Raw genomic sequence first — 19079 nt, 5'->3', positions numbered from 1 at the left:
ATGGAAAATCCCAAGGCATGTGCTTAGAATAATTTACCACAACGTATGGCCTACCTTGAAAATTTCAGCCATCTTGCGTTGCTGAGGCAATGAACAGTGGTTTTCTATTGATATGATAACTGGCATATCGGAGGTGATAAATGCATTGCGATCAATAGCTTCGACTACCTCCTGTGAGAAAGAAAGGTCATTGAAAGAACATGTGATTATTTTGCAGCATTCAGATAACTTACTGTTAGTTGAAAGGGGAGTAAGGCAGGCATCTGTTTTCCCCTCTAAGAAGAAAGAATCCACAATTTGCTTCCAAAACAAGCTCCTACAGATCAACCTAGCATCTCGTTACAACAGAACTGGTAACAGCTACTTATGTTAGTTATGTTGACAATAAAAAGACAGAAAATCACAGTACAAATGCTACAAAAACTAATTTGAAAAGCATAATGTTTACAAGTGAGGAGTTCATGACTGACATAGTCCATAGTTCATATTCTATTAGGATTTAGCCCATTAGGATTTGTACTTTTCTAGTAGGTGAATATTTTCCTTCATTAGAGAAAAATTTACTGATTTTCTTCTAATTTTTTCTTTACACGTGCAATTACCAGCATACCTTAAAAGAGATCTTAGTAGTAAGAGTGTGCCCATGATAAATGATAGGCATCCCATCATCGCCATCCCAGCAGTCTAATTCTACACTTCTGCAGCCTTGTAAAAGAACCTACAATGCAATTGAACAGTGTAAGCATGTATAAGCCACAGCCTCATGCCATCAAAGCAGAAGACAGACATTGCAAAGCTAAACGAAAGCCCAGTGATTCAGCAAAAGTGCTGGAGAGAGCAATTTCTGTGGAGTAAACATACCCCACATAAGCTACAGCCCCCATCTAACTGCATTCCCTAGGGTGAGAGACTGGGAAAATTAAGAAAGCATTTACGTTCTTAGGAGAAGTATCATAAAGCTTTGAAATTCATGGTATCTCACAGGATATATGGAATCTGTTTGCAGAAAGTGGTTCTTAAAGTATAGCTTAATGTTCTGAGGGAGAGAAACATTTCCATATTTCTACCTGCAAAAGCAGCTATAAGGCAATACAGCGATTTATTCCATGTTGCTACCATGACAGATTAAGGGCATAGCATCTGCAGTTTCTTTGCTGGTTCTTTTTGTTGTTGTTGTTAGCTTTTTTAAATAGAAGAAGGTCTGAAAATAATGTCTTATGCACAACTTCCATAAGGATAGTTAGAATGGAAATGTGCCAAACCATCTTATTTAATGATATTAAGCTAATTTACATCCATCTGTCCATTTTTTATTTATTTTAGAAAGCCCCACTTGCTAGAAAACTACTGAAGAAAGCAAAGAGGAAAGATGGAGGGAAAGATAAGCTAACGCATCTGTTGGTAGCCCAGCTTATTATTGCTATCAATAGTTAGCATGCCTATCATTAAAAGAGCTATCTGCATTACAATTAAATATTTTACTGAAAACAAAGATCTCGATAATCAAAACCATTTCCAGCCAAAACATTCATGAACAAATTAAAAATTACTTCTATTCAAAACCTGAATAACTAGATTTCAGGCAGTTGTGTCCACAGCTGGTGCACCACCACTTCTGTGAGAGCCAGACACACTGAGCCAGAACAAAGTGCCCCTTCTCTTCTGGCAACAGTTTCTTGAGGGACAGGAAGAAGTTTTTCTGCATTATGCAAATTTTGGAGCCTGCTGAGCTCTATCTCACTTCCCATCTATTACCAACACAATACTGACATCACTCTGTGCAGTGCTACTACAGGAACCTCCTTTGCGATTGCATTATTTAACGCAATGATGTTACTGGGGCTTTCCTAACAGAGCCTCACCCCTCTGTCTTATAACTCCAGGCAAAGCAGCACATGGGATGCCAGATGAGCCCTTCCCAATGGCAAGTCATTAATATTTACAGTAATGAAAACATTACTCACAGGAAGTTTGATGCTTTCTCTAGCATCTGGTAAATACACAGACACATAAATATATATACACACAAACACAAACAGAACCAAAAGCCCTAGAGAGAAATCCTTCTTTTCCTGTTCACCACTGATCAGGCATAAAGTCTAAAAAACTGTAGAATATTCCTAGAAGTAATGTTTTTAGAAGTTCCATTTGAAATTTGTCTTTGCAGTGCAATGTACAGTATTTGACTAGTGTTTTTGACATCTGAATGAACTAAAATATTAGATCAGTCTTTCCTGTGGGAAAGTCTAATTTTAGTAGGTTGGGTCAGACCGACTGGTGTCTAAATGCTATGAATCTCAAACTAAACCCATTTTTTTGCCTTAGAAAAGGCATTTGAGCACAACTGTGCTTACAGGCAGCTTTCCCACACATCATGTTTTCCAACATTTTGCAAGCAGGGATTTAGGACATTTAGATTTTCAAAGCAAAAAGGTCATGTCTCTGCGACTTGCCAGTTAAACAAACAAGTTCATGCTGAAAACCACACAATGATCCAATCCTGCATACCTGGCTGTAGAGCTCTACTGAGGACTCCCCTTTAAGCTGATGGCCAGTAAGGTAAGTATTGTGTGAAGATTCTATGTAGTAATATGACAGTGGAAAGTGCAAGTCCTCAACATTCTCTTGTGACTCATCGTTTTTGGAGGCAAAGTTGTCTTTATCCATCAAAAATCTAGAAGTGAGAAGATGTGAAGATATTTTATGCTGTGCTGAGTATTTTGTGACTGTCTCACAAACATCAATACACTGCTGTCATCTTTATTTACATATATATAAACTAACACATAAATAATTACCTTGCAAATCCTTCAAAAGATAGCAGCCCCTGCTGGCACATATTCACACTGGGTTCAAATTTCTATAAAGAGGAAGAAATTTGAGAGGTATATAATAACAATTCTTAGAAATATGGCTTTTTCATATTTTCATAGCGTAGTGTGCTCATTAAACTAACCAGATAGTATCTAAAACCAGTCTTTTTGTGGATAAAGTAATTAGGTGCCTGCAGTATGCTCATGCTTGTTTTACAAATCACTAAACAAGCATACTTATAATTGTAAATCATAGAATTATTCAGGTTGGAAAGGATTTTGGGAAGCCATCTAATCCAACCTCCTGTAAAAAGCAGAGTGAGCACTTAAGCTGTAATTAAAAAGTATCTATAATCAGGCATCCTTCTATCTTTTATGCTTAAACACACCACACCACTATCTCGAATTAAAGAGACTTATGGTACGCTAACTTGATGTTTCTTTAGAATTTCTGTCTTTTAAACTTTGTGATTTTATACTATATGTTGATAGTTGAAATACACAGTTTTTAGCCTTGTTAACTGCTGAGTGGGGGCTTAATTTTGGCATATATTAATTATGCATGTTTGGAGGAATTCAAAATTTTCTACGTACTTTCTAATCACTTCAGCCATTGTACATAAGAGAATAAAATGTCCACGTTTACTCCGGAAATTTTTTTATAATAAAATAAAAATATGTGGAAATAGTGGGGTTTTAAGTTCCAAATTAGGGTTAAGGTCTATCAAAGGTGGTCACAGACAAGGAGAAAGCAGCGCATGGCCATGAATACTTTTCCCAAGTGGTGACATCCCGTTCCAGATAAAGCACACATACTCAATAAAACTGTTCCATTTGCATGATTTTTTTTTTCTTTTTATGGACATCTGCACAATTTTATAGCCAAGAATAAAGGTAGTATTAAATTTTACATTCCAGTAAACTGTGGCAACAACATCAGTGTGAAAGGAGATATCCACACCGATATGCTATTCTGACTATAAGGCTGACAATGCTAGTGGGGAAAACAGAAGTAGCAAGAGATCAAGTGAAAGGAGTGCAAGATGTTTGTATTACAGACCTGGATAATACTGAGGATTTCATCATAGGTGCAGTGTTCTCCTTGGCAATTCACTAGGAAGTCGTTTAGTTGCTGGATTCCCACTCCAAATATTCCCAGCGATGTGCTTTCAACTCCAGTACCGTTGGTTACGATACTGGCAGCAGCAATAGCATCAGAAATTTGCCTCTGGTTGTCTGATAGTTGCTGCCTGCTCTTAATGAACAAACCAAGGTCTGAAACATTCCTAGTCAACAAATCTTAAAGAAAACAAAGGAAATATAAATATAAGCTTATGTGTATTATGTATACTGTATAGAAGATAATGTAATACCTAATACGCATGAGTATCTGAGTATTTTAGCACTGACATAGTAAATTAAAACAAAACGATCTTGTTTCTATTCATTAATAGAAGAAAGAGTATTAAGTGTGGATGAAAACAGTGGGAACAGACCATATAAGTGTTCAATTACTATAAACAAAATCCTGGAACCCTTACCATGGATTCGCACCCTCTCACACACTGTCACCCAGGACCCTCCTGCTTCCTCTCACCACCACCTACAGCCTCAAAGCCTTTCCTTTGCTGTGTACAACCCCAAACCCTTCCTGTGCGATCACCATTTATCTTCTTCCAGTCCCATATGCCAATTGTACTGTACCCTCCCCACAGGCTGCTTGGCAGAAAAACTGTTTTCTTTAAATGTGGGCAAAGCTCCAGACTTAGATTATGGTAACGGGGTAATGTAAAGGGGGACAGAGGTTTCCTTCCCCCTTGTCCTACATAAAGCAGATCTACTAGGAAACCAGATAGGAAAAAAAAAAACAAATGAGACACAGGGCACAGCCTCCTCATTTCTCCTCCCTACGTTTTCTCACTGTTTTAGCCCTGCAGCAGATGCCAGAGCTCCTGCAATCAGACACAAATCCCTGTGTTGGGCCCAGCTGCTCAGCAACAAGTTTTATACCTCTGCCATACTAGTTACAAACATATCTGGCTAAAGTAAAGCAGGAATACTTTTCCTCCCCTTCATTTCTGAACAAAGAACCTGTCTTCATCCTGCTAACTAGGTATTAGTGGAGGCATGGCAGCAATCCTCTACTTAAAGTCGGTAGTTGTTCATGAGATGTGACTGGGACACTTTTTTTAAGGGCAATAACTGAAGCGGTTCAGCAGTCTAACAGCTGTATTTTCCTCTTTAACAAACCTAAATCAGGCTGGAATCCACTGCTATTTTCATCAATCTTCAAATTAGTGTAAAGTGGAGCAGGGTCTAAACCAGATCGATTGCAAGGCACAGCATAGACATCAAAAAGGTCTTTCAGATCCTTGCGGCTACGGACACTACAAAAAAGAATTGAAAAGTTCAATTTTTGCTCTTTTATAAACTTGGATGAATGAGATCTGTACAGAATAAAAATATATTTTACCTGAAAGATTTGAAGAGCTCTACAAATTCCACAAAAGTCATGTTACTATCAGACACCATGAAGTTTTGAAACCCCTTCATTCCTCCTTTAACACGGCCATGCCAGCTACTGCTGCTCCATGTGCTAAATCAGAAAGAGACTGCTGTAGTTTGGTTAAGGTAAATTTCTACTTACTGAAATATTACGCATCACTGCATTAACACTTTATTTGTGCTTTCCCTAATGCATTTATTACCAATATCTGGAAGAAGCAAATAAAGCAGTATCTTATAAGATGCATAATAACAGTTTGTACCTTCTTGTTTTATAGCAGCTATTCTTTTCCCTCAAGACAGCTGCAGACTTTGCCAGAATTGATAATGTATATGCATGCTATTTAAAACTTTTCCATGTGCAAAAGGGCCTGATGCAAATAGCATAAATGAAAGCATTCTCATTTTCCCTTTAAAGAAAACAATGGCAGTATTCTTGTGGCGCAGGCTGTTTATGAGTTTTGTCGAAGATTTGCTAAGGGAAAAATAAAACTGATGTAGAATTCCTCAAAGCTCTGCACTGTCAAAATAAAACAGTAATATTCTGACTGGATATGCAAAAAAATAAAATATTTTCCTTATGCACCTGGAGTTTCTTATACCTGGAAGCATTAAAGGTTCAGATTTTAAGAAGCGTAACCCTTCCCCTTTCCTGGCATTCAACCTTCATTGTTTCCCAGTCACTTCCCAAGAACAGTCAGGATTATCATCAGATACCTCAAAGACGGGTCAAGCTACAGTCCCCTTCTACTTTTAGGCTTGGACAGTAGCCTCTAGAGGCAATTTCCCTCTAGAAATGAGGTTTTTAATGATTTCCTTCTTTCAGCTTTGTGGGCTGAGGGAAGGAAAGGAAAGCAGACTGGAATTTCTTGAGAGCAAAGGAAACAACTAGCTGTTTGGTGCTCATTGTTTTAGTTGACTTGAGTAATACTGAGCCGAACCAGCTTCTTTATAACTGCAATTGTTAACCAAAGTTGTGCAGCTGAACAAAGTTTTTGAAGCAGAATCAGTACATTTCCAAAAGCCACATCCCAAAATCTTTAGGCTGCTACAGGATTTACACTAGTAAGTGTAGTTAGTCCCTGACTGGAACTATCCCTTGAGCAGCACGAACAAATCCTTAATGAATTCGATAGACTAATTTGCACTGATGAGCTCTTGAGTTCCTCCCTGTGCCTAAACACCAATGAACACACACTGCAGGAATGGGATCCGCCAGCAACAGCATCCTGACAAGGGAGAGATCTAAGCAGCCAGCACAAATATGAAGAATTGTCCATAACTAACTTCAGAAGTTACAGTATTTGCTTCAAAATACCAGACTAGGTGACAGTGTGTCAGACTTTATTTATTGCTCTGTAATGTTCAAAGCTACAAATCCATTAATCTAAGAATTCTGCCATCAGGTTCAGTACAAATAGTTCCAACAGCTGTGATGGAAAAACAGGACCAGCTTGTTGTCCAGTGTTTGTAAAGACATTTGCAGTCACCTGCTCCAAGCAGGCGACTTTTTACATGAACATGCTAGATCAGATTCCTCACTTCACTCCTGGCCTGAGATGGATGGATGCATGCAATTGAAAACAGTATGTGATTTAAAAGTATCAAAAAATACCATCTACTTTAGTTGAAAATGTTTGGTTTGTTTGACATCACTATGGCATACTGCATGTGACTTTTTGGGTAAAATCATTCCTAACATTTTTATCAGACAAGAAAAATAAACCGTGATGAGGAAAGTCTCTTAACTCCAGAAAATAGACTGGAACTGTAGAGTACTGAATGGAAGACAGCAGTAAATGATAATGCTCAGCTTTTCACTGGATGTGATCACTAGAGTATCTTCTATAATTGTTCCATGGGTAATAAATACAGGTTGTTAAAAAGAGCCAAAAACCCCACGAAAACCCCACTACTACCAAGAACCACAACTGTAATTAGTAGCAGTCTGGATTATACCTTTATACAGTAAATGAGAGAGGCAGTTTACTCTCTCTTTGCAAAAAAGCCCCCATCCCTACTTTTCCACATCCTGTTATCTGTTTCCCAGTGGCATTACACCCCTTCCCCTGCTTCCTCCACCTTACAGGCAGCACTAGATTTCCAAAGAACTCGGGAATTTGCTGGATGCGCATCTGCTTTGAAAGAATGACAGAAGGCTACCTGTGTTTGGAAATTATCTGGATATCTGGATTGTACAAGGATTTATTCTCAATGTAAATTATTTGTAAGAAGGTCAGGAATCTTAAGGTTGTGAGTTATATATGTACAAATACCATTTTCCTTCTCTAACTATAAGAATTACTGTTATTTAAAATGTACAACAAAGATAGCCAGGTCCTCCTCTTTTTAAATTGCTATTGTTATATTTAGAATTTTTTTGTTCAGTTTAAGAAATTTTATTTTATTTAGTGCTTCTCACTTGGTGGAGATGATCTAACTTACTAGTCAGGTAAAGATAATGCACATATTATGTGGCAAGAGAAAGAGAAAAAGAACTAGAAATATCTCTTGCTCTCTTCCTCCTAGCTGCTACACTGCAGCTAACAATTATTTGTTATCAGCTCAGCTTTCTGTGCTGCAAAGGCTTCTGTGCAACCCTCTGCTCCTCGCTCTCCTAAGCTCTGGGTTCTGTGAGGGATCATGCACTCACCTAACATGCACAACCAGCTCATGTCCGACACTGCCTCCAAATATAAAGCCTTGTCAGTGTTTGAGTCTAAATCCAGAAGCTAATCTGAATTAATAAACTGTTGGCTCTAATCTGTGCAGCACTATACAAATGCGTACGAGCACTTTGTATACAAGTTACTTTGGAAAACAGATACCTCATCTTATCTTAATTTATGATGCTACTGACAAAACTGTTTGGGTATAACTAAGCACATAACTTGATTTTTATGAGACTGCAGAATTAACAACAAAAATGGAGCAAAAAGAAACAAAAGATGTCTGCGTTCAGCCCCTGTGTGTTCCTGAACTTACTTTGTTTGTGTATCACCACTGTTAAGGGCAGCAGCTTCCAGGAAGAATATTGCACTGACCCAGTCTATACGTACCACAGCTTGTGGACCACTGCCCCAGTCTGCTCCTCTGTCAGTTATATCTATACTGCTAAAGGCATCCATCCTGCCACTTTTTCTAAGTAGGGCAGAAATGCTCAAGTTCACATTGCTCTGCACTGCCCAGCAACTGGTTCAGGTCTGGTTTGGTCCCCCATGGTGCTTGCCTGTCTCTAAGACATCTTTTTCATTTTTGGTGTGTGTTCTATATGAAGCAGCTGAAATAAACTATGGCGTATGTTATTGCCTGACAGACCACCATTTATTTAAAGTAAGAGAAAGCAATAGGACATGCCATGACTGTGAGTGGATTGCCTGAAGGTACAATCCTTGCTGGGAGTGTATTGTAGAGAGTTTGAGAATGAGTAAGCTCTCCATCCATACTATTTAATTACGTAAGTCTCTCGAGCATATCGTCCCAGAACTGCACCTAAATTTCATCTTGCAGGCAACCAGCTGGTTTCCTCTAAAAGAGATCCCACAAGTGAATCAATACATATGCAGGGTGGATGATCACAGGACTTTGCAGCAAAGCAGAACACAAACTATTTCATAGCTTAGACTTACTGATCACAGTTGAGGCACTACAGGTTCTTTTAGCACGTTAAGTATCCACACACATGAAAATTGGCAAGCACAATTCAGATCTATTAAGGGTCCGAAGGGTAAATACCAAGAGTAAAACTCTCTCCAGTGCTCCAAGTCTCTTAACGGCTCATGAAAACTGGGTCAAAGTAATGGATAAAACATGTAATTCTGTTCTGAGGAAGACTTCCTCAGGACAGATGAAACAGCCATACAGCTGTATCCTGAGCAAATTCTAGCAAGGGCCATATCAAGTTGGGGAGAGCTCTATCAAGCGACACTGTAGAATTTCCAGACAACTTTGACAAGGAAAACCTGTCATAACTCAGGGAGGCCCACAGTGCTAAGCTGTGCAGGGATCTGTACAGAAACCCAGGACTGAGAGGATTTAAAGGAACATTAGCTGTCCTCTCCCTGGGAATGTGAGTTCTCTGTTGAGCCTTTTAATCTCATTTAGAAAAAAACCATTATTTTGGCATAAAAGCAAAAAGCAGATTTGCAAAACAGAGAAGCATTTTCCAGAGGTAGTAAAGCAGTAATTTTTTAGTTTAGTGTTTAAGAAAGGTGTTCCAATCCTTAAAAAAAAAAGAAAAATAAGAGAAATGTCCTACAGCAATAAATTGTAGTCTGGCATGTTCATCCCATGGTTGTGAATGACAGTGAAGAACAAAAAGTAAAGAACATAATAAAAGTCTCAGAAAGCAGTGTTAAAAGGAGAAGCAGCCATCAACAGATGTCCACAGGTGGCTCTACTACTCACATCTATTGCCAAATCCAACCGTTTTAAGTGTAAAAAAAATCTCCAAGAAATACACAACATAAAGCACTACACAAGACATGTCTCTTCAAAATAATGTTCTACCAGCAGCAGTAATCTCTTCCATTGTTTACCACTGCTTTCCTGGAAACCCCAAGATTCATACTCATAACCGTACCTCAGTATTCATTCTGTTAAAAGGCGCTGGAAGGGCTCTGTTGAAACTGTCTTTTTGTATGTTATAAAGTACCATCCACGTCCCTGACATATTATTGTTGTTATATTATTATTACAACAACTACTACCACCACCACCATTATTACCATTCATAGTATTAATACATTAGTACACTATGTCACTGCACAATCACAGCATGACCTTTTGCACTGCCTAAGTGACACACAAAGGATGAATGTTCCAGGAGAGGCCTGTAATAGAAAGATTTCAAATCTATTCCTCCCATTCCCTGAGAGAGGACTGCAATCATCACCAGGAATGTCAGCAAAAGTTAATACTCCCCCAGGTAAAAATGACTTGTGCTGAGAAAACTCAGAACTTCAGTTCACACATGTGTACATGTTGATTTTCATTATACAGAAGACATCTATAACTACGTTTTGGAGAAGATCTGGAGAAAGAGTTAAACTCCAGATTTATGTAGTTTTGGAACAGCATTCCAATCTGCCTCTGTAACAGACATAAACTGAAGCATGCTGCTCAGGGACTTGCTACAAAGCCATCCTCACATTCATGGTATTTCAGCTTAAATGTTCTATCTTGTTCTACAATGCGGTTTAGATGTCTATCAAAAGGCTAATGACATTTCTGGTGTTGTTTTTGTCAGATTTCGTCAGTTTGGCATGAAAACTACATTTGTTAATAATGAAGTAACAGTAACATTTTTCTTTTTAAATCAAAGCATTGAATTGGTCCTTACCTAGACTGACTCTTGCTTGAAGACATCACAGGAGAGGAGACTGGTCTTGCTGGTGAAGATGATGTAGCTCCTAAATTAGGAGATCCAGATGCTGTCAGAGAGTGAGCTCTTCTTGATGGCACATTGTTAGAGGGAGAAGCATTACTAATAATATTTTGATCTACGGAGAAAACAAAAGTTTGCAGCACAATTAGAACATCTGGCCCAATACAAATGCTTCTGTCCAAGAGACTTATATGATAATTCATTAATGCGCAGTAAGTCACTAAAGGGATTCTAGATTTGTCCCAGGACGTTCTGAGCAACACTTAATATACCCATTTCATCTAAATGGAAAGGAAATGCTACTGAAACCAAATGAAAGAACGATCATGAACTACTACAGAAATTAATTTAAAAGTTTATAGCATTTGGAGTTTCAACTGCAAAAGTAGTTTTATATCATAAACATATTTTTAACACCAAAAAATGTCTGTATAAAAAGACTTTGAGCAAAATCCTGAGGGACTTTTAAGTACTGAAGCTACATATCTACCTGGTTCTTCTTGTTCATCAATATCTTGAGGATCTGAGCCACTTCTATTACGATATTCCTTACAGCTTTTTGCCTTCCGAGTTGCCATTTCATCATCAGTGGCCTCTCCACTTTCACCCTAGAAAAAATGAGCACCACAATAAACATCCCAAACCCACTATTTTTCCCATTCTTTATCAGTGCAATCTGTAAGAAAACCATGAGATAAATCAGCTATTCCTTATGAAACACACTCCTCTAAGGCTGATACCAATAAAAAAGAGACAATTTGAACAGGACAGATAGGGAAGTGTGGAACCATTAGGTGTTACCTCAGTTTGACATCACACAGAAGACAACAATGATCGCACCTCTCTAAAGTGGTGCAGCTGGTTTTACAGTATTCTGCTGGTGCAGAGGAGCCCTAAAGAGGATGCATCTTGTAATCTGAAGAACTCTCCTACCTGCCCACTAGAACATGAGGATAGCGTAGAGCTGCTGGTCCCTGCATTTTCCTCTCTCCTGGCTATTACTGAAAGTGGTTGAGTCCAGGAAAAGAGAGGAGACTGTCAGACAAAGTCCAGTGTTCCTGTCACCCACGAAAGAGAAAACTGTGTGCTAATGTGAGGTGAAATAACTGTGGTGATGGTTTAGGGAACATGAAAACAAAAAGGAGCAAGGAAACTGGCAGCAGCCTCCAAACATCTCTTTGCACGTTAATATTTTTATTATTACCAATATTTTACCTTTATACTGAGGTAGCACCTAAAGGTCTCAACAGGATTCTGTCCCCTTCTGCTAGCCCCAGCACCCACATGTCCTAAGAATCTTCAAGCATGGGAAAAGAAACCTAAACTACTGGAAAACAACAAGCCCAAAACCTGAAACTGCAATAAACAGTTTTAAAATTATCATCTAACTTATTTTCTCTGGTTCAGAATACACTTAGCTACACAGTAACTGTAGGAAGGAAACAAATCAGCCAGAAAAGCAACAAAATACATGAATAACAAAATATTCTACCCTCATGAGTACTTTCTTCTTTTTCTTAGCTGCACTTATTCCCAGAGTGTTGTTTCTCTGTACACTAGGTTTCTCGATGCTTTTGGTGATAGTTCCTGTGCTGGTGTTTCTTGCACTCCATCGTCTGCCTCCGAACAGCTCAACAGCCTGAGCCAAGGTTGGGCCTTCAAACCTTCCATCCTCCTACAAAAATTCTTAGCGTTAACAAAACAACAAGACTAAGAACAGATACATTTTCTTAAGCAATAATATAGACATCTCCAAGGAACTGATGAAAGACAAAACATCAAGAGGAGGCAATTTTTAATTACTGCATGAATACCAAAGGACTATTTTGTTTGCTATTTTGGGGTTTTTTTGGCCCTAACCCTCATCACTCAGTATTTCAGCACCCTTTTCAAGTACAAGCATTGCTTTTTCTTTAATAAAATACTTTTTCCAAAACTCCAAACATATGAAGAGCTTCATCATAAAAAAAGATTTCACTTCAGTGTATTAAAAACATGCAAGGTTTGACAGAACATTGTGTGGAGAATCAGATCTTTCAGCAGTGTTACAAAGTTGGAGATTTCGTGTTCATCTTTAATCTTAGCTTACTTATATTATAAACTAATTGCATCACATTAAATTGTTGACATCTTTTACCTGGTAAAGGCTGACATACTGTTTCCGTAGCCACTGTAGTCTTTGATCAGGGAATCTCCTCATTTTTCTTACAGCTTTAGTCAATTCCAGCAATCCATCATACAGCATTCTGGCAGTATATTTTGGAGCAACAAAGTGCAGCAACTTATTATCAGTAGTCTGAAGTCCATAAAGAAGTGTTATACCATTTTCTTCAAGGGACATATTACAAAGTTTATTTTGAACACACACAGTGTGCATATCAATGCCAGAGTGTCCCATGTATACAGCCTTGGCTGAAAACAAGTCCAAAAAACCTTCCACCAGTCCAGTATTACCAAGAAACTGGTATTTACCAAGCTCAGCCGTGTTACCGAGCACATTCAGTTTTGCCTTGGCATTTGCAGGGCAAACCGTTGTGGGTTTTGTCCAAGTCAAAGTACTATTGTCAGGCTGAAGTTGAAGAAAGCAACGTGCTGAGAGATGTGTCTCCTGGTCATAATGAATGACGGTTGCCCCTTGTTGCAGGAACTGATGGACGTCAGCCCTGATAGATAACACATACCAGGGAATGAGTTCTATGCCATGGCAGAAAGCCTTTTGTTGCTCTTCAGTTGAATTTGCGTCCCACTCCTTCAACTGCTCAAATATATCACTTTCAGAATCTGAAAGATCTCCGATTATAAATCTGTATGTGAATAAAGATGAGACACTTCTATTTAGTGATACATGTGCTGATTTATGCGATGACTGATGAATATCTTTTCTGCTGTAGTTTAAATAAAAAGAATACTATCATCATTATATACTTTGAACTTACAGGAACATCTGTAATTTTTATAGTATTACAATGTATGTTATCACAATTTTAAATTAATTAACAGATGCTGCTACAATTGATTATAACTCCTGTAACAATATATTTTCTTAGAACTTTCCAAACATTACATTAATAATAAAAAATGTCCATTTGGATCTTAAAAACAAGAGTTACAGTTTCTAAATCCACAGCAAAAGATTGCTTCAGTTGAAATATCAAGTACTGTATGTGGAAACTGTTAGCAGGATCTAGTGGATTGAAGACAGGACTTCTAATTTCTGTTCTATTACTGATTTAATGTGGAGACCTTTCACATTATGTAATTCTCTGATTAACACTTGTAAAATAATGGTTAAAATACATACCTTCCTCATAAGAATGCAGCAAGAATTTTATCAGATACTTTCCATTAGAAAATTCAATTTACTTAAGCAAAATATTAACATGAAACTTGTATGCAGCAACCAACATTTTTGAAATATTTTACCATAATTAGAAACAGTAGATACAGAGCAACAATACTGAACTAATAAATGAGGTAGTTTAAATAAAATTTCTTCCCTGCAGAAGCTTCTAACATGTATGAATGGACAATGTTCGATATTTTGATACTGCTTTAATGAACATAAAAGAGCAAACCGTTCCGTGTACAGCAAAACTAATGAAGTACATTTTCCTAAGGATATCTGGCCAATAAAATCCAAACCAGCTTCCTCTGCATATTCTTCAGGGCATCTTGTCCTAATACCCTCAGTGCTTCCCCTTCATATCGCTACAGTACTCTCAGCTCCTGCCCATGTCCTACCAGCTGAGCAAAAGACAGCTCGTGTTGTGACTTGGAACAAGTCACATACACTGTCTCCCTAAGCTAAACAGCATGGACAACCACGAGCTCTTCCTCGAAGTTTTCTCTAGCCAGGGCACTAATTAATTTGATTTTTTCCCTTATTCCATACATCAGTTCTAATGATTCCTTTATTAATCAGTGAGATCTCCATCGCTCTGCCAAATTTAGCGAGATGTGGCCAACAGGCTGAGGATTTATTGCTTGTGGTGAGGGGGCTGACAAAGGCAGAAAAACTGTATCAGGCTTCACTGTAGCTCTATTTCCTTAAGAAATCTTCCTAAAAATAAAGGTCATGGATTATAACTGAGCTGGAATAAACTGTCTTACCAGAGTCTCACCAGATACATGTACATTTACCTGTACATGTACATTTACCTGTATTATACAAGATTAAGATTTTCAAATTAAACAAACAACTAAAGCAGCTCTTTCTCTCCCATGCCCTCAAAACAATCAAATAAGTCTCTGCAAAAATGCTAGAAGATGTTTTCTGAGACTAGATGTGCATGGCCGAAGGAGTCTATTACAGTGGAGACAAAAAGCAAAGCTTTGTTTATGCCTTATTTCACATTTGATAGCACCGGCATGTTGCAGATTAAAATGTACAAGCAGCAGGTAAGCCCAAGCACACACACGTAATCATATACAGAAACATAACCTCTGACATGAGCTGCCAAAAGCGACACAGCTATCAATTATTGAGAACACACTTACAGAACTCGGTTTGAATCAGAAGCTTTCTTTACATGTGCTGCACTGAGATGCAAGGAAATGAAAAGAAAGGATAAAAGAAACATTAAAGCAGATTGCAGTTTTAGAGGGAAAAATTGCATGGGATACAAAGATTATTTTAAAAGGTATTTACTGTGATTAAGAAAGCTTAAAAGTGAACATGAGATCAGGCTAAAAAAGCAATGCCTCAAAGTTTAGAGTATCGTAACAGATCATTTGATTAACAATTCTATAAAAACTATTTCAAACTTGATTTTTTTTTTGTCTTTTCCTATCTACCCTTATTTATTTGAGAACTGTCAAGACAGCTCTAATAAAAATTATAAAAATTAAAGTTTGATATTTATCTGGCATGTACAGAAATTCAGGGTGATCAGACAGGTCACTGATTACAGAGTGATTGAGTTTATGTGGTTAGATAACTGGCAACATAATTATACCCCCTACCAACTCATTTTATAAGATGCTTTTCATTATCTTCAAATCAAACTAACCTATCAACTTTGGTGGGTTTATGTTCTATAATACTAATCCACATCAGCAAAAGGCAAACTAAATAAAAGTCTTCCTTGCAACTTTAAAGTAATGAGAAACATGTTGTACAGTGTATTTTTCTGCCTTTATTACCACAGTACTACAATTATCAGGTAATACTTAATTATTATATATTTTGGATTTTATAGTACTGTATGCAAATATGACTTAGGTCTCACAAGAAAGAGAGCCAAGTTTCTTCCTTAGAACTCTATAGTTGTTCATAGCATCAAAAATAAGGCAAACATCGCAGCCTCCATACAGCAAGGACAACAGAATTTGGCCCTTCTGCCTCTGCAGCAGCTTGCTCCTGTGCCTCACCCAGCGCTCTGAATGCCCAGGAAAGCGATGCCAGGTGAATGAGGAATTTCCAAAGTCTATGAGGTACTTGAGCTAAATTAATACTTTCAGAAGTATTTTTCTACAAGCCATCATACTGTTAAAATGAGTACTTACTGCACCAGAGCTACAGATACTAATAACGGAGTAGATAGTAGCCTGAACCAAGAAACAACTTTAATTACCTATCTGCAGTTTTGTTCATTTAAATTTTAAACTTTCATTTCAGTGTCATATTAGCTTTTTTCCCCTCATTTAATTCCTACTTTAATTAGAGTAGAATTTACTAGATTATATTTAAATATGAAGCATAAATAACTAATTTACCAATAACTGATTTAATAAACACATAACAAATAGAACTTCATTTTCTCCATATTGTTCTTTTATATTTAAATTCTACTTTGTTCATCCAATGAAATGTTGATTGTGACTGTGAGTTGCAAGCTGATTTTAAAGCATATTAATTAACAAAAATAATTCCTGGAAGAAAGCATTTGAACTGAAGTAAGTCAAGAGACAACATAAATGGACAGAGAAGTGGGACCGTCTGTCTTGGCTTAATTTACTGCTCCACTTCCCAGCAGCAACTAAAGCCAGATGTGAATAATTCTATTAGAAACCATTCTTTCAGGAAATAATGATTATTTATTTGAAATGAAATTTAGAAATACATGTTAATGAAATAAATGCATTTAAAACAGGAAGATGGTAGTTCCTTCTCAGGCACTTATTAGATTTAATGTGTAAGTAGCTGAAATATGTTGGATACTTCTGAACATATGGAAGTTTCTGAAACACATTGGCAATAAATACCTCAAGCGGTGAACTAAGCTGCTCTTTTATGCAAACCCTCATGTAATTTTACAGCGCTTCACCTCTGAACAGTACAGTTCTGTTACTTAATTTGACGTTACTCTAACACAGTTACTTAAAGCTGACTCACCTATGTCTATATGGGCTGCAACTTCACTGCAAAGCAACAGTCTAGAAGATCAAGTGACATCTCAAACTTTGCATTTACCATATTCCTTGCTGGTGAATAGTACAGAATATACCAGATCTTTAAAGTGAAAATCTGAGATTACTGAACACTGGGCTTTTTCATGGGGCACCATTAAATAAACTTCTATGCAATATAGCTGGACTACAGCAACCTAAAAACTTGAAATGTGTACTGACTTACAAATGTTTTCTGGACAGAATTTAAAAGCCCCAAATGAACATGTCCTTAAAAGAAGAGGTCTTTTAAAGGATAATAAATAACGTTTATTTTGAAGGGGACAGAATGCTGCCCAAGCATGCAGAATATAATGTTCTGAGCTCTGATAACAGATATGTCCTGGTGCTATTCCTGTCACCGCAGGTCAAAATTGTAATCATAACTGCAGATTTTTAAAGCTCTATGTGTAAGATGAAAAGGATTTACCCTTATCATGAGAGGAAGTAATTACATCATGAGGGAAAATATAACTATACAGAGAGTTTCCAAGCATTTGAGTATCAGATACTTAGCATAACTCCAGTGAGGAAACGTTCTGAATTGGAAGAGGATAAATACAAAGGAAGATGTTAAAGTTGTCCTTATTTCTAAAAGCAAGCCTTGATAAAAGGAAATTAAAGATTAAAAACATGACATATACAGGTAACGACAGAAAATAAAATGATACCTACTGGTATCGGGTTTTGTCCTTCAAAGAGTTTTTTCTTGAATCACTCCCTTCACTAAAATTATCTTCACTCTCTTCAGATTCCAAACTGCGATTGCAGCTCCGAATAGTTTGAAAGATATTGTTTGCTGTCGATTCTTTTTCTGGATTATTTAAACCATCTTGGCCTACTCGTTGCAAGAAATTATCTTGTCCACTGTAATCTGAAACAAACTAGAGATATCAAAAAGATTAATATAGCAATAAATAGAATATTTTGTCATCTACTTCTCACTGGAGAAATTTTTACAAGAATGAAGAATATTTAACATGTATTTCCTATTACCTTCTAATGGGATTTTGTCCCTACTTTCAATCCTAAACAGACCAAATCATTGCATACATCAAGTAACCTAAGTTACAATACCTCCTGCAAACTTTTAGAAAGCCTCAGTCTCAATCTTTTCATGTAACAGGGACATTTTTCTTTTAAAACCAAAATGACAAAACTGAAAGGAATTGCTTCTTTTCATAGAGGAAAAGCTTGATCCACTGAATGTCAGAATTCTGTTTTAAGGAACTGAAAACCTTTTAATTCCCAGTGAGTTAAGTGGAAGGTCAGAGCATTTAACAGAAAAAGGTTACATCTTTAAGGATTTACATCCTTACTTTACCCAAAGTAAAGTAAACATGATCCTTTGGTCCTAACATTTATTTCTCAGTGCTCCAATACTGAACTAGGTATAAACAACTAAATCTAAATTGCTACAGTAACTATGGGAACTGAATTGAGGTCCATGTAACTATACAGTCTGGTAATAGTCTAGTTTAAAAAAACTCTAATTAGATGATGCCTTCATATAAAACAACAAATAAAATAAAATAAAATAAAATAAAATAAAATAAAGTACTGGATGGCTATGAACATAACCTGCCAGAATATCAATCTCATTTACCTCTAATGTTTCATCCTGGGAATTATATCGTGGACAGAGTCTGATGAGGCTTGATGCTCCATCCAAAACTTCACAAAGCTCTTTTAAAAATACACCACAGAAAGGAACAACTTTACAGCCTGGAATATTGAGTGCCCGGTTGACCACCTTCCTGTATTCAGATGATGACTCATGTTGTGCCATAGCATCTTTCAGACTTCGCATGGTTTCAATATCAGATTGGTCCATAAATTGCCACATTTTTAAAACTTTTCTTGACCTATTGCAAAAAGAGGTCACAAAATTTATTAAAAAAATTAAAACCAACTTACATTCAAGTTCAACACTCGCAGCATATATGTAAAAGAGGAAATTATCATTACTCAGAAATGAAATCAAGGTC

General features: G+C 37.2%; 1 protein-coding gene across 3 annotated transcripts in view; it reads right to left on the bottom strand.

Annotated features, from left to right (window-relative positions):
- Positions 1 to 19079, bottom strand: part of PLCE1 (phospholipase C epsilon 1) — a 161125-nt gene that overhangs the window by 23391 nt on the left and 118655 nt on the right. For 2 of the 3 annotated variants that reach the window (XM_075758259.1, XM_075758261.1), the window contains exons 6-19: positions 18698 to 18956; positions 17767 to 17975; positions 15202 to 15243; positions 12842 to 13508; positions 12197 to 12379; positions 11195 to 11312; positions 10660 to 10819; positions 5287 to 5409; positions 5064 to 5200; positions 3874 to 4112; positions 2799 to 2860; positions 2509 to 2674; positions 611 to 718; positions 55 to 171 (exon numbers count right to left, since the gene is read on the bottom strand). In XM_075758259.1, the coding sequence (XP_075614374.1) occupies positions 55 to 171; positions 611 to 718; positions 2509 to 2674; positions 2799 to 2860; positions 3874 to 4112; positions 5064 to 5200; positions 5287 to 5409; positions 10660 to 10819; positions 11195 to 11312; positions 12197 to 12379; positions 12842 to 13508; positions 15202 to 15243; positions 17767 to 17975; positions 18698 to 18956 (2590 nt within the window). The remainder of the gene's footprint in view (positions 1 to 54; positions 172 to 610; positions 719 to 2508; positions 2675 to 2798; positions 2861 to 3873; positions 4113 to 5063; positions 5201 to 5286; positions 5410 to 10659; positions 10820 to 11194; positions 11313 to 12196; positions 12380 to 12841; positions 13509 to 15201; positions 15244 to 17766; positions 17976 to 18697; positions 18957 to 19079) is intronic. The other variant, XM_075758262.1, reaches the window with a different exon arrangement.

Source organism: Balearica regulorum, chromosome 7 (assembly GCF_011004875.1).
Source record: "Balearica regulorum gibbericeps isolate bBalReg1 chromosome 7, bBalReg1.pri, whole genome shotgun sequence".
In the NCBI taxonomy this organism is placed as follows: Eukaryota; Metazoa; Chordata; class Aves; order Gruiformes; family Gruidae; genus Balearica; species Balearica regulorum.
The sequence above is the reverse complement of the archived record's forward strand: the minus strand, read 5'-3'. Positions and strand labels throughout refer to the sequence as shown.